The following is a 14,215-nucleotide window of genomic DNA, read 5'->3' on the forward strand; positions in this document are numbered from 1 at the left end:
GCGCTAGATTTAATTGGGATGATTCACCCACACTCATCACTTCAGCACAAGTTCATCATCGTCGCGACTGATTTCTTTACAAAATGGGTCGAAGCAGAACCTTTGAAAGAAGCATCTGGTGGTACGTTGCGACAATTCCTATTTAGGAACATCATATGCAGATTTGGTATCCCAGAAGTTTTTGTTTCTGACCGGGGGGCAGCTTTCATGGGTGGTGAAGTTGATAAACTGGCAAAGGAATGGGGAATACAGTTCGTCCATTCCAGTCCTTATTATGCTCAGTCTAACGGTCAAGCGGAGGCCAGCAATAAAATCATCATCACTTTGCTGAAGAAAATGTTGGAAGCTAATCCGCGACAATGGCATGAGACCCTTTATGAGACTCTTTGGGCCTACCGCACATCGAAGCGAAATCCTATCGCGACTACACCTTATGCTTTGATGTTTGGCCATGACGCAGTCCTGCCTTTGGAAGTCAACGTCCAATCATTACGAGTCCAAGAGCAACATCATCTCATTGGAGAAGACTACGTTCAGGCTATGTGGCAGGAACATGAAGACCTTAGCGAAAAGCGCTTGGAGGCTTTAGATAGTTTGGTCATGGAAAAGCAACGAGTCGCTCGAGCCTATGACAAGTGAACAAGGGGAAGGAATTACAGCGAAGGAGAGTTGGTTTGGAAAGCAGTTCTCCCGCTTGGCGAAAAATTAGATGGTCGCGGAAAATGGACTCCAAGATGGGAAGGCCCGTACATCATTTATAAAATCTTAGGGAAAGGAGCTTTTCATCTCAAGGACCTGGATGGAGATGTCCATCATAACCCTATCAATGGGAGATACTTGAAGAAATACTTTCTCAATGTCTGGGACTCAGAGGAGTCGTAGATATTTTATTCGCATAAGACATGGGGGACAATTCTAGTGTTCCTACTCTTGCAAAGCCCATTCATGAAGGCCTGTTTTTGAGGCCCATAATCATTTCTTCGCTATGCCTAGAAACACTAGGGGGGCAACACTATACAATACTAAGCCCATTTAACATATATATTAAAAAAAAAAAAAAAAAATCATAAATACAACTCTTCGGGGGCAATTCTAAGTGTCCCTACACTCGCGAAGCTACTAAGCCGAGTCAGCGGCTCCGGAAACTTTTTCCAGCTTTGCCCTCGCAGGAAAGGCTGAGCTCAAGAGAAATGTAAGAGCCACCACCGTGATCACCACCTCCGTCGGAAGTAGTCTTCATGTTGCCAAAGATGTCCTCACCGTGCATGGGAAACAGTGGAAGGGTTTTAATCTCCTGGTGATCTTCTCCTCGTTGTTCCATGATGGATCCACCAACAAGCTCTGATCTTTGCATGGGCACATGAACATCCGAAGTGGATGTCTTCTTCTGCTTCTCCCGAGCCCTTTGGTTCACGAACCAAAAATAGACGTTCTTGAACTCGATCTTGCCATACCATTTCAGCTGGAGACAGATCCTCTGAATCTGCTCTATAGTTGGGGACCTAACTCCCTTGTTGTAGAAAAGCTCCTTGAGGATTCTTATATGATCTGTAGTGGGAACCCACCTAGTACGGTTCTCCCTGCGAAGCATGTTAGCACTACTCCCGGCTGCTTTGTTACTTCCACCATTCTCGGTTGGATGCCGGTTTTGTGGTTCCATTGGTAATGGATTGAGAGAATGTGAGAATTGAAGAGTGATGATGATGAGTATTTAAGAAAGATTGCTGCTAGAAATATTCGAGTTGATGAAATGATTTTGGGATTGGAAATTTGGGTTTATAATGTGGAGGAAGATATGGGCATGCAAATATCCACCCTTGGATGAAGCTCAATTTCAAAACCGATGTCAGTAAATCGAGATTAGTGATTCCAAATCTCGGGAAAAAAAGGACTAGCAGCATGTGAGGAACGGTTTTCGAGGAGACCGAACGGTTTTCGAGCAGGTAACTGTTCTTTTCACGAGATTATTTTTCACGACTGTTGTTTTTCAACGAGTGATTAATGCCTTAAATCTCGGAAAAGAAGGAGTTATTGGCGCTAAGAGTTTTGAGTTGGGAGCCAGCAAGTGGATCCAAAAGATACATATTTTCTCAAAACCCTCGCCGCGAGGCTCTTTTTGATGAGGAGCATATTTTAAAAGTTCATATTATTTTTAATATGCAACTAGGGGGCCTATATTTGGGGCCTTGTGAGACACAATTATTGGCTTCTCACGGATATTTTCAATATCAGGATAAGAAAATATTATTGTATTCATAAAGTGGCTGTGCGGCCAAAAGCAGTACATTCATTACAAAGCCAAAAGTGGCTAGAATACAAAACAGGAATCTTCGGATATCTTTTGAATCTTTTCTCAAGTGGAAGCAGCTATGGAATCCAACGTCGGGTTAAGCCGTGCCATTATCTCAAGGAGGACAGACTTCAGGGTAGGGAAAAGAGGAGTACCGGAGCCCCCTTTACATGGAAACGGCAGAGGAATACAACATAGGCTTGGCCAACGCCAGTATCCATGAGAAGGGGAGACGCCTGTAAAAGAAAATGGAGCCTCCAAGCCCCCTAAATTGGAAGCAGCTATGGAATCCAACGTCGGGTTGAGCCGCGCCATTATCTCAAGGAGGGGCAGAGAGTGAAGGAACCAAATATCAGCTTAAGTCTCTGCATCCCCTCTAGCCTTGGTAACCACCATTAGCTGGACGTGAAGTACAGGAACAGCCATTTTGTAGCTTGAACCCATTCCTTCAAAGAGTCCATCCCTTCTCATCCCTCCAAGATTCTATCAAGAAGAGAAAGGGGGAGAAGGAGGTGAGAACCAAAGCCCCTTCCATCTGGAGGGCACAATACGGGCCTGGTCCAGAAAGAAGGAAACAGAGGAGGAAAGACGAACCTCAATTTGGCTTCCCTCCCTTCCCCGATTTGCTCCAAGTGGGGGATCCTAATACAGATGGTCTCGCACGATCGTGGATCTCACACTCGGAGCCCCCTCGTGTTTCTAAACCAATCTGAAGCCTGGCATTATTGTTGCAAAATTCCAGAAAGGCGAAACAAGGGGTTGCCTAAGATTACGCCATAAGGCCTAACCCAGGCTTAAGATTACGCCATAAAGCCTAAAATTTAGAGGCTAAAGGTCATTTCATGAGGAGAAGATTTGTGAAGAAAGAGAAAAAGAAGCAAGGACTGAAAGGCCATTTTTTGAATATTTCAGAAAAGTTGTTGTGAGTATTCCCTTCCTGAAATATAACTATTTATAGGGACTTCAGGCAAATCCCCACCCTTGGATAAAGCTCAATTTCAAAACTGATGTCAGTAAATCCAGATTAGTGATTCCAAATCTCGGGATTAAAGGGACTAATAGCATGTGAGGAGACCGAACGGTTTTCGAGGAGGTAACTGTTCTATTCACGAGATTATTTTTTCACGACCGTTGTTTTTCAACGAGTGATTAATGCCTTAAATCTCGGAAAAGAAGGGATTAACAGCATGTGAGGAGACCGAACGGTTTTCGAGGGGGTTTACAGAGATTGGCCCGCAAAGCTCAATTTCAAACAAAGTTCCTCCACGTGGCGTTTTGCCGCAATGGCACCAACTTCAGCCTGAGTGGCCCGATCTCTGATACGGGCCAGATTGCGGCCCATTTCTTCATAAGCAGCCAAAGGCTCATCGAGTTGAGTTTCTTCTGCAATAATCGCATTCTCAACAAAGGCTAAATGTGCTTGGAGGTCCTCGATCTGAAGTTTGAAGTCGGACCTTTGGATTTGTAGTTCCCGCAGGCGATTGGATCGTTCATTTAAAATATCGCGGGAGATGTCCATTTCTCGAGAGACACTATTCAAAGCCTCTTGAGCGTCGCGAGCCTGGGTGTTCGCGGCCGATTGACGTCGGTGGGCCATATCAAGTTCATTCAGCAGAGAGTCGATAGCACTAAATTGCCACAGAGTCAAAACCTTCTCCTGGTGAAGATACCTTAGAGCTTCCAAGACTCGCGGGAGGATGTCAGTCTCCAATACCCGAGGACCCAGATGTTCGTGAAGCACCATCTTAGCCTCATCCACAGTAGAAGGAGGAGTTACCTCCAACACCCTCATCAATCTCTCGAATCTGGTAGGAGGAGGAGGCGACAGAGGCGCCACAGGATCACGAACCACCAATGCAAAATGGTGGACAGCTTCCTCAGTTTCTTCATCTTCAACAGGTTGATCTGTCTCTTCAGTCTCAGGGGAATCTGGAAACTCAACTCGAGGCTCACCATGGGCAAGTGGAGCAGATTCAAGCACAGAGCCCTCAGCTTCGACGGTTGTCTCATTTGTTCGCGAGACTTGGGGGCACCACCACCATTAGTATCATTTTCCATCTCTGGGGCGACTGTCCCGCCGATAAGACCAGCAGCATTTGCAGTCGCCTCCTTGGTACAAACAGAATCCTGGTCAGGTTCAGAAATGTCAGAGAGCAGGGTTGGATCTAAAGGGAAATGGAAAGTATTGGCCAAACGGTGGCTTACCTCTCGAGCTGTCGAGTCAATATCTGGTACGTGGTCACCAAGAGGAAGAGGCCCCGCCTCATTCACCTCTTGAATCTCTAGTGCCGCGAGAATCTCTGTTGTCATCAATTCCTCATAAGCGGCAGAAGTTTCAGAGTGGCTTTCCACGCTTTCATCCTCTGAGGAGTCGTCATCAGATATCATTATTAGAATGGTAGGACCTTGCAGGTGCTCAGTAGTGGGAGATGGGAGAGTTGCCACAGGGTTAGTTGATGCTTGAACTAGCGAGAGAATTGGCTCTTCTGCAGTGGCTGAGGGTCCAGCCTCGCTCAGGCGAGAGGGATCAGTGGTCCTTTGACGAACCTGTCAAAAGATACATAATGAAAATCCTGCCCAGATTTTAAAATTTAAACAGGATAAGACGGGGTCGGAGTTTACCAGTCGCATTGCCAGAGGTTCATCATCTTCAAAACTCTCTTCGATGAATTGAGCTCGATCACGTTTGCAAGCAAGGACAGCAGTGGCCTGTACGAGAAAAGAGTCATAACTCAAAAGGGAGGGAAGCACCAAATATACAAGTTTGGGATCGTTCTTAACCAAATTACCTCAGCAGGATCTTCATCATGCGAAGACTCTCCCTCTGAAGTCTCCTCTGCTATTGCCTTTTGTTTCCCTGCCTGAACAGAGGCTGTCCTGCTCTGGGTAGTTTGCTGCAAAACACACTCAGGAATAAGAGCGGGAAAATCAACACAAGGAAATGGAATAGTGAAGAAAGACAAAAACTTACTGTTGCCCTAGGCTCGTGGATTTGTATCTCTGGATGCAATGAGCGAGCAGGTAGAATAGGTCGCGGGGGTTGTTCCACAGGTTTGGAGAAGCGCTCAAGAATCTCGCGGTCCTCCGGACCAGGGCTACTCATGCCACAAAAGATTAGGGCGAAGAGTTCGTCATGCGGCAGGTCCCAACAGTTCACTGACACTTCTTTCCACCAATCAACATAATCATCGTCGACATCGTTGAGGGGGTACAACGCTCTGACCCAAGGGGGAATCACTATCAAAGTAAACTGACTCTGAAATGGGGCAGACCCAGGTGGGGCTAATCTCCGCCAAGAGGTGTAGTAATTGGCAGAATCAACCAGAGGCCAGGGTACCAACTGGGCCAACCCAAATTGGCGAGCAAAGTGGTTAGGGGCGTAGAGCTCGTAACTTACGCGATCAGTGGCAAGACGAATATCCAAGCAGGAGATGGCGCGACGAAAGGCCAGGAGGGCTCTTTCACTATGATCCCGTCCACTGGGCAGAAATCCATCATCAAGGGGAGGAGGGAATCGCCTAGAAAGGACTATTTTTGGGTCCGGCATTTCTCCCAGCAAGTACAAGTAAATAAAACACTCGGAGTAGGGTGGAGCTCGATACCTTACGTTGCGGCAAAGCCAGTTCCCCAAAAGGGAATCAACTGGAGGTTCCTTTGGAATATCCCCGCGACGAAAGAGAGTGAAATAAATCTGCAGCCAAAAGGCAAGGATCCAGAAGGGGCCACTAATGTCGGTATCAAATGGGCGCATTACAGCCCTATAAAGGGAGCGATATAACGCACCCAATACAGGTTGCCCAAGGCCAACGCAAATACCATTGTAGAGAGCAGTGGCCAGAGAATTCCAGGGCCCAGTAGGTTTGTTGGAAGAAGTGCAAAAGATAAATTTGCAAAGCCAGAATTCCAGGAATGCGATACCTCCTGTATGGTCATGCTGGGTGCAGTAATATTCACGCCAGAATGGGTAGGATTTGCTGTGATGCCCTCGACCAGCCATATCCATTCTCAAAGAAAACTGAATGCCATCAAACTGACCATGCGTATAGGGGTCAAAGTCAATGGGCAACCCCGTGATGGTAAGAACATCCAGCAAAGTTATGCTCATCTGCCCAAACCGGAAATCGAATGTATTGCTGGAGGTGTTCCAGAAACAAAGAGCGGCGGCTAGCGGTGCAGGGCTAGTATTATGGGGAAGACAAAAGCATAGATCGATGGTTTGGGTGATACCCACCGCGTCCCATCGGGCCAAATCTCTCGCTCGAACCTCCTGATACCAAACCTTTTCCTCGGGAGTGACGGTAGGCCAGAAGCCCACCTTCCTCCTTGGTCCCCAACTGCTAAAATCACCAGGCACATGCCGAAGAGCCGCTATGGGACGGCGGATGGGAAGCCCATAATAGGCCATAGCATCATCTGGCAAACGATCGCGAGGTGTGGGACCCAGACTCGCTTGACTATCACCGCCACCAAAGCCCATCAGTCGGCTTCTCTCCTCTCCGGTCTGGCGTCTACATTGAATACTCATGTTAGTCCGCCAGTTGAATGCGGCTTTCTCAGTGATTTCATCTGCCTGATCGATAACGAATGGTTTCTTGGATGCCATTTCTAGGTCGCAAGGATTACTTCTCCATTACACCTCGATTTATAGCTCAGATATTTTGGAGATTAATTATTAGTTGGGCCAGTGAGTGGCCCTGGTTGATAATTAATGAATCATTATTCCATCTTGAGAATCGCATCTAAGGCGACAGTGAAGATACTTCTCCATTACACCTCGATTTATAGCTCAGATATTCTGGTGATTAATTTATTAGTTGGGCCAGTGAGTGGCCCTGGTTGATAATTAATGAGTCATTATTCCATCTTGAGGATCGCATCTAAGGCGACAGTGAAGATATTCCACCTTTTCTTACCACCGCAGGGCCAGTATAGTGGCCTGATGTTTTTTTAATTAAAACATGATTAAAACCGGTGCGGTTTTAGATGCTAAAGTTGCAGCAAGTGTGGTGGTTTCACTTGGTCACACGTCATGATGTCGATAGCCATGATCCAATCATCCTCTTCGGCATAAGACTCGCGAAGGATTAAATGACAGCAACCAGTTTGCTATTTTGCATCTTATGTCGCCAAGTACTATAGGCCTTGATCAAGCAAGGAAAGCGGCTCCAACCCCTACATTTGAGAAAATCAACAGAGAGCCAGCGAACAAGGCAGATACTTGTTGCTATACACATGGCGAAGCAACCACCACGGAAGAGAAGGATCCTCATTCGGGATCAAAAGCAGTCTCCTTCGCATGAGGGGCACGCTAAAGTTCTGATCTCCTACAACTTGTCCAACTTTCATCAATTCACTGCATACCAGACATCAGATCCATGGGGGGGGGGCAATAAAATTGGCAAAGGAAGCGTCAATTCATGACAAAGGCAATTCAGTAGTGGCATTCAAGCTTTATGGCCTATTTAGAGGCCTATATGGAAACAGTCAAGCCAATACAAATGGCTTTGGAGCGACAACATTATAAGCGTAGTGCTAATTCAAGACCTCTTCAGTCAAGACGAAGACCTTTGACTTCGAGGTCTGGGGGGCAATGTTTGGACCCAAAATGAGCATTTTAGCCTGACAAGGCACGTTTTGGAGAAATTGAGCCAATGTTAGTGGCTCAAGCTATATATATTGTCGACAAGTTCGAAATATATATTCAGAGGCTAAATAAAGCCTACTATGGAAGCATGGAAACATGAAAAGTCAACTTTAGCACATTTTCCTACTTCGGCTAGGAGAAACCGAGCTAAACAAGGAAGGAGGAGCGGCAGACTAACCAAATTAAATCGAAATGAGCTAAAACTTTCCAGATCAAATCTAGACATCCCAATGATCATTTCTTATGAAGAGTGCCAGAGATATTTTTGAGTGGAAGGCCTTCAAACAATCAGCCCAATATTTTGCAGAAGCAAAACTGGAAAACTGGACCTGTAAGAGGTCCAGCAGCGTTTCCGGCCCAACCACTATATGAAAAATTCTGAAATTTTACCAGAGTGATCTACACTCATAATGGAACATTTGTTATGAAGAGGTCACGGTCAAAATATGAATTTTTGATGGAGATAAAATTCAAGGAATAAAGGAGCCGAAATTCAACATTCCTTATCTCCTTATCTCCAAAAGTCATCACTCCTTATCTCCTTATCTCCAAAAGTCATCACTCCTTATCTCCTTATCTCCAAAATTCATCATTTCTGATCTCCAATTAATGCTCCACTATCATTTGTTTAATGCTAAATGCTTTGGCATGGTAGCCTATAAATAGAGGTTACAAATTCATCACAAAGACACATTCACAACAACAACATCTCTAAGATGATCTAAGTTCTCTCTAGAGCAACCTCTCTAAGAGCAACTCATCTCCTTCTCTTTCTCTTACCGGTGATCACACTCCTAGTCCTAGTCTTCCCAGAAGCCGACTTTCAATGCCACCAAATCCTCTGTCAACGTACTTTGGTCCTAGTCTCCTCGGGAGCCGACGATAGTGCTGCGACCACAACGGTTACAGAACCAGCCAAGCAAGGGTAACGCCCTAGCAACCCAGCCAAGCTAAAGTCACGCTTTAGCAAGTTCTCCTCATTTCCTAGTGGTTCTCGCTCTGCTTGATCTACAACATCGAGTATCGATTGTGATTTTCAAGAAGCTCAGCAAAAGTCCTCGCCACGAGGCACAAAGAATCCCACGACGAGGTTGGTGCTCTCCTCGTCCACAATTGCTTGAAAGAAGTCAGGTCAAGGGACACCCCCGACGACCGCACCCGAACGGTGCTGGCACGCCCGCACAGAAAATAGACTGTTGACCAGCTGCAACAAAATTGGAGCCAAACAGTAGATATTTTTGATATCATTTCAGGACATAATCTAGTTGCTTATTGTAATCAGGAGTTTAGGCGCAATGTCCTCCCTTGTATTCGATAGTTTTATTAATCAAGGCTTGAGGGCAGCGACCAAACTTTTATTAAAAAAAAAAAAAAAAGACTAGCACTGCGCAGATCTGTGGTTCTTGTTAGAGTTAAGTAGGTTTTCATTTTAGTAACTAAGTCCTTAAAAAAAAAATCAATCCTAAAAACCGATAACTTTATTTGGCCCTCATTTGAGTAATTAAGTCTTAAAAATTACAATTATATATATATATATATATTATGTTAACATATTGTAAAATTTCTTTTATAATTACATGAAGTTTCAAGATACTTTGGTCCGCACGGGGAAGATAGAGATAACAAGCATATTATGGTTGGGGTGGTACATGCATAACCGGCAAGCCTGTAATTTCTTTCCTCATGTTCTATTCATTATGTTTCATTCTGTACTCTATAGAGGGCTGAGAAATAGTTTGATTGCTTCACTATAACAAGGAAATTTGACCCCAACCAAAAAAAAAATTGAAACAAGGATATGCAAATATTTTGGAGACCATTTCGGAAGCTTGTAAGGAAAAGAAACCAGAAAGCTTAGCTACTAGTCTACTACTACAAGAAAAGATAAATAAAATAAATAATAAAAATGAAACCTAAATTTGTCTATGTAACTTCCACAAGAAAAGAATGTGAGATATTCTAATATATATGCCTAAATTTATTGTATTCTGTTTTGCTTACTTTTCATCATTGCTTGAATCAACTACGATGATTCAATATTGAATTGACAAGCACAGTACCATTTGGTTTAGTGATATAATTTTTTCTTTGTGAGTGAGAGATTGTGAGTTCGACTCACGAAATACTAATTTTAACATTTGAATTATTTATCTGATAAAAAATATTGACAAATATGAAATGAGAAGAGACAACCACTTTCAGAATTTTATATATTATGTTTTTACCCTGATTGTAAATTTTCCATAATGAATAGATACGTAGGAGAAATGATAATTTGTGTATTATGTTTGTACTTTGTAAATTTTTTATGATGGATAAATAGGATGCAATATTTACTGAACAGAATTTTATCCTTTATAAATCTTTCCCCAAATTTATATTTTTAATCGGATAAAAAATATTTTTTTTTTTTCAAGCCATTAGTAACTTGTCTTTTAAATATTACACTGTAAAAATAAATTAAGATGCATGATCAAGCCGAGATTCAACTTGGTTCAATAAAAAGAGACCATTAAAGATGGCATGATGGAGGCACACTTTAGCTCAGACTTTCATAGTGAATCGCCACACAAAAACATATCCAACTCAACTCATCCACCTGTCCCAACAACCCCTCTTGCAACTCTTTGATTCCAACCCCATCAAAATTTAAGCATATGCAGCTTTTTCATTCCTAGCTAGCTAGCAAAAATCAGTTAATCAGACTTTTTTATTCAAATCAATCCAAGTCTGAACACGTGTAACCTTTCCTTTACTTTTCCTCTACATAACGTGCCAGAACAGAGCATGATGAACAGTCACAACTAGCTCTTGCGAGTTGGAGAATAATAAAATTCTGTGTTTGTGTGCCCGAACTGCTAGCCTAGTATTATAATAGCTCATACGGTGTGTACCAGTTAAGAACAACAACTCAGATGATGAAATCAAATATTCAAATCTGCTTCTCATTATCATCACCGCATGTATATACATATAAACAAAAATTTAAGCAACCAGAAGATAAACAAAGCAGAATCAACGTGGAGGAACAGAATCAAACATATTCACAGATTATTAAAACGCCGAAAGCTTAGCCACTAGTTACTGTTGGTCAGTTTAGGAAGAAGGTTCATACGGGCTTTGGTGCTATTACCGGCCCAGACACAGCGCAGCTTTCACGTCCAACCGCCACGCAAACCCGCCTCCCTCCATTCTCCACACGTCACAAGGCAGCGTGATGGATCCACACGTGTACTGCACTCTCACTCTGCACGTAAACGCCGGGTGAGCCAAGGCCACCGCCGTCACAGTCGCCGTCTCCTTCACCACCAGACACACCGTCACCTCATCCGTCTCGTTCTCCTGACCCACCATGCTTCTGTACGCCCGGTTCGTCCAAACAACCCTACAATAACCGTCCGATAAGAACCCGGGACACGTGTCCGTCTCCAGGCTCATCCTCCTCTCCTCGTCGGTAAACCCCAGTACTCCTCCTTCCACCCACGTATCGGTGACGCAGTCCACCGTCACGTAAGACTCGACCACTCTCACCGGCCGCAAAGCCGGCATGTTCACCACCTTGTACTCCGGACCGGTATTCCCAGGAAAACTCTCGAAGCTCAGCCACGTGGGTGAGCTACGCTCTTCCGGAGAGTGCTTAGGTTCCGGACTCTCCGGCAACAGCGACAGAGTAGTGACAGCAACTTTCTTCTTATCAGGCGGAGAAGAAGCCTTACGCTTTCTGTTATTGCACCGCTTGTCTCTCACATACCTTCTCTTTCCCCTTCTACAGTTCTCGCTATTCTCCGGCGTAGATCCGCCGGAGACTGACCCTCCAACCGGCTTCGGAGCGATTGGACGGAATCTCAGCATTATTCTATCCAGCTTCGACATATCATAAACGCCACCACCTCCCCCATACCTCGCTATACAACAACCGCCTCTCCCGTCCATCTAGATCTCTATCTCTCCTCAACAACTATCTCTCCTCAACAACTCGCTCAGTGTTTCAGTCTTTCAGATGGTCACGCAGGGGAGGTAGAAGAGTGGGGCTGGTCCGGGGGGTTGCATTTATACGAAGGAGTCGCTCTGCCTCGACACGTGTGGGAGCAGACATGTGTGAGTACAGTTGCAGCAACAGCGCAAAGATGTGATTGGTTGAGAGCCGAGACGTGACGATGGGGCCCATATGACCGTTGCGATTGGGCCCCTTAAAGTGACCAATGGGGGAGCGAGAGGTGTCTGGTCACATAAAGAGGTGGGAGACCGCTGTGCATGGGGTTTTGGGTGACTGAAAAATCTGTAAGCGGCTTCGAGAAGGTGGACACGATGCGCTGAACGTTTTCAGGGTTTCTATTATTGGTCCGAGAGTAGGACCAAGTGGACGGTTTTGATGAGAACGTGGAGGTGAGATTGGGATTCGGCCGTTGGATTTGGTTTCTTCTGTTTCCGGACTCCGTGATTGGAGAAAGGATAAAGGTCTATGAAGAACTGCCTGTTAGTGAGTTGACGGTATTGCCCTTGTGCTAGATCTTGTCTGGCTGGGTATGGAAAGTGACATTGGATTTGATTCTAGTGGTGGTGGTTATTGTTTACTCCTTGTGGTAAGGTTTCAGCCTATGACATAAGAAAAGCCAAGAACAGGAAGCACTCGCGTGAGAGTCCAGGACCTATCACTGTGCTCCTGTTGTTTTCAGGATAAAATGATAAATATGGGTAAATGGGTCTTTTTCAATTATGTGTATTGTTTGGGATCGATCGTTGTCGACTCACCAAATAATCACTTTTGAGTAACTTTCTTCTATTGTTACCATTGGGGAAGCTGCAAAGATTTCCTTTTAAGCGATCCACAAATATGAATCATTATTTTAGTAATTTTATCAGCAGTTTCTGGTTATAGTAGAGGGAAAAATCATAAAATTATGGGGAAAAAAATGCAAACAGTACCTGACCTTTGGTTTTTTAGTAACTTTAATACCTGACAAAAAAAATATATCACTTTGGTACCTGAAGTTTGAAACCCGACCCAGCATTAGTACCTGGACCGTTAACTTCGCTTAACTCATTTACAGAGACTGCCGGCTGTCATATTTTAAAGGGTATTTTCGTCTCTTTGTATCTTAATTAATTTTTTTTTCTTTAAGCATTTTTTTCCTCTCTGTCTCTCTCTCCCCTTTCTTATCTTGTTCTTCCCTCTCTCTCTAGATCAACCGGCAGATTTGTCCCCGTTCTGAGTATCTCTTCTTCTTTCTCTTCATCCTCGTTCGGCCAAATAAAACAGAGCTAGTGTCAATGTGAAGAAGAATTCCCAGATTTTTGGAAAAAGAGACTCTAGCCTATAATCATCACACGGAAAATCCCGATCAGATGAGAGAGTTTTTTCCCAATCCAAAACTCCACAATCTTCACTCTCTTCTTCAACCTCCAATGCCCAAATCTTTACATCCAAAGCTCCAACCTCAATTCCCCGTCATTCCCTCAAAATCAATTTCAAACGATGCTTTGCCTCATTGTTTCGATCTCCACATCAATTTCATGCTCTGCCTCGTTGTTTTGATCTCCACTGATTCACCTTCTCCGATTCGTATCGCCCAGAGCTTTCATGCTTGGCGAAAGCATCGTGAAAACTCCCTTTTTGATATCTTACATCACTGGGGTCAACCTGATAAAACACTGGAAGAATTATGTGGCCGTCCTCCATGAACTGTCAAATCTTTGTAAGTTCATCCAAACACCAAGTAGAAGAAGCATAATTCGGGGACAGAACAACAATTGCAATCCTTGATCCTTCAATTGCCTTTAGGAGAGAGGGAGGCACAGCATCCCTGCTTGAAGATGTTGATCAACCATGAATGTTTTAATTCCCTTCCTCCGCAGCTGATAGTATAAATGGGATGTAAAACCCAATCGAGTGCCAAGACCCTTGAAACTCAAATACATGTCATACTCCCACCAACCCGCTGCTAATAATGGTTCAGCTGATGAACAAAGAGAAGCATCAGTTTGTCGAGGGATCGAGGCCATTGAAAACACCTAGAAGAAAAAACCGAGGTGTCAACAACAGGCAAAGAAACCAAAAGCAAGGGGAATAATGGAAGGGAGACTATTGATGTGCTCATATTTTCCTATATTTCTTTGCCTCTTAATCTTAGTATTTATGCTTAGTCCTCCTTATTTCGAGTCATTTATGTTGTTATAGTTTTTTTGTAGGTTTGCCTCATAAAGAGAAGAAAAGAAGCCAAAATGAGCTAAGTTGGATTGAAAGACAATGTGCAATCTGAGACTGGGAATTTGCCTGTGCA

At 44.2% G+C, this 14,215-nt stretch overlaps 1 protein-coding gene across 1 annotated transcript; it reads right to left on the reverse strand.

Annotated features, from left to right (window-relative positions):
- Positions 1 to 10,849: 10,849 nt before the first annotated feature.
- Positions 10,850 to 12,124, reverse strand: LOC112177203. The gene has a single exon (XM_024315463.2). The coding sequence runs from the start codon at positions 11,865 to 11,867 to the stop codon at positions 11,064 to 11,066; it is 804 nt and encodes a 267-aa protein (XP_024171231.1). The 5' UTR covers positions 11,868 to 12,124; the 3' UTR covers positions 10,850 to 11,063.
- Positions 12,125 to 14,215: the final 2,091 nt, after the last annotated feature.

The sequence above is a fragment of the Rosa chinensis genome, chromosome 7 (assembly GCF_002994745.2).
Source record: "Rosa chinensis cultivar Old Blush chromosome 7, RchiOBHm-V2, whole genome shotgun sequence".
NCBI classification, from domain to species: domain Eukaryota; kingdom Viridiplantae; phylum Streptophyta; class Magnoliopsida; order Rosales; family Rosaceae; genus Rosa; species Rosa chinensis.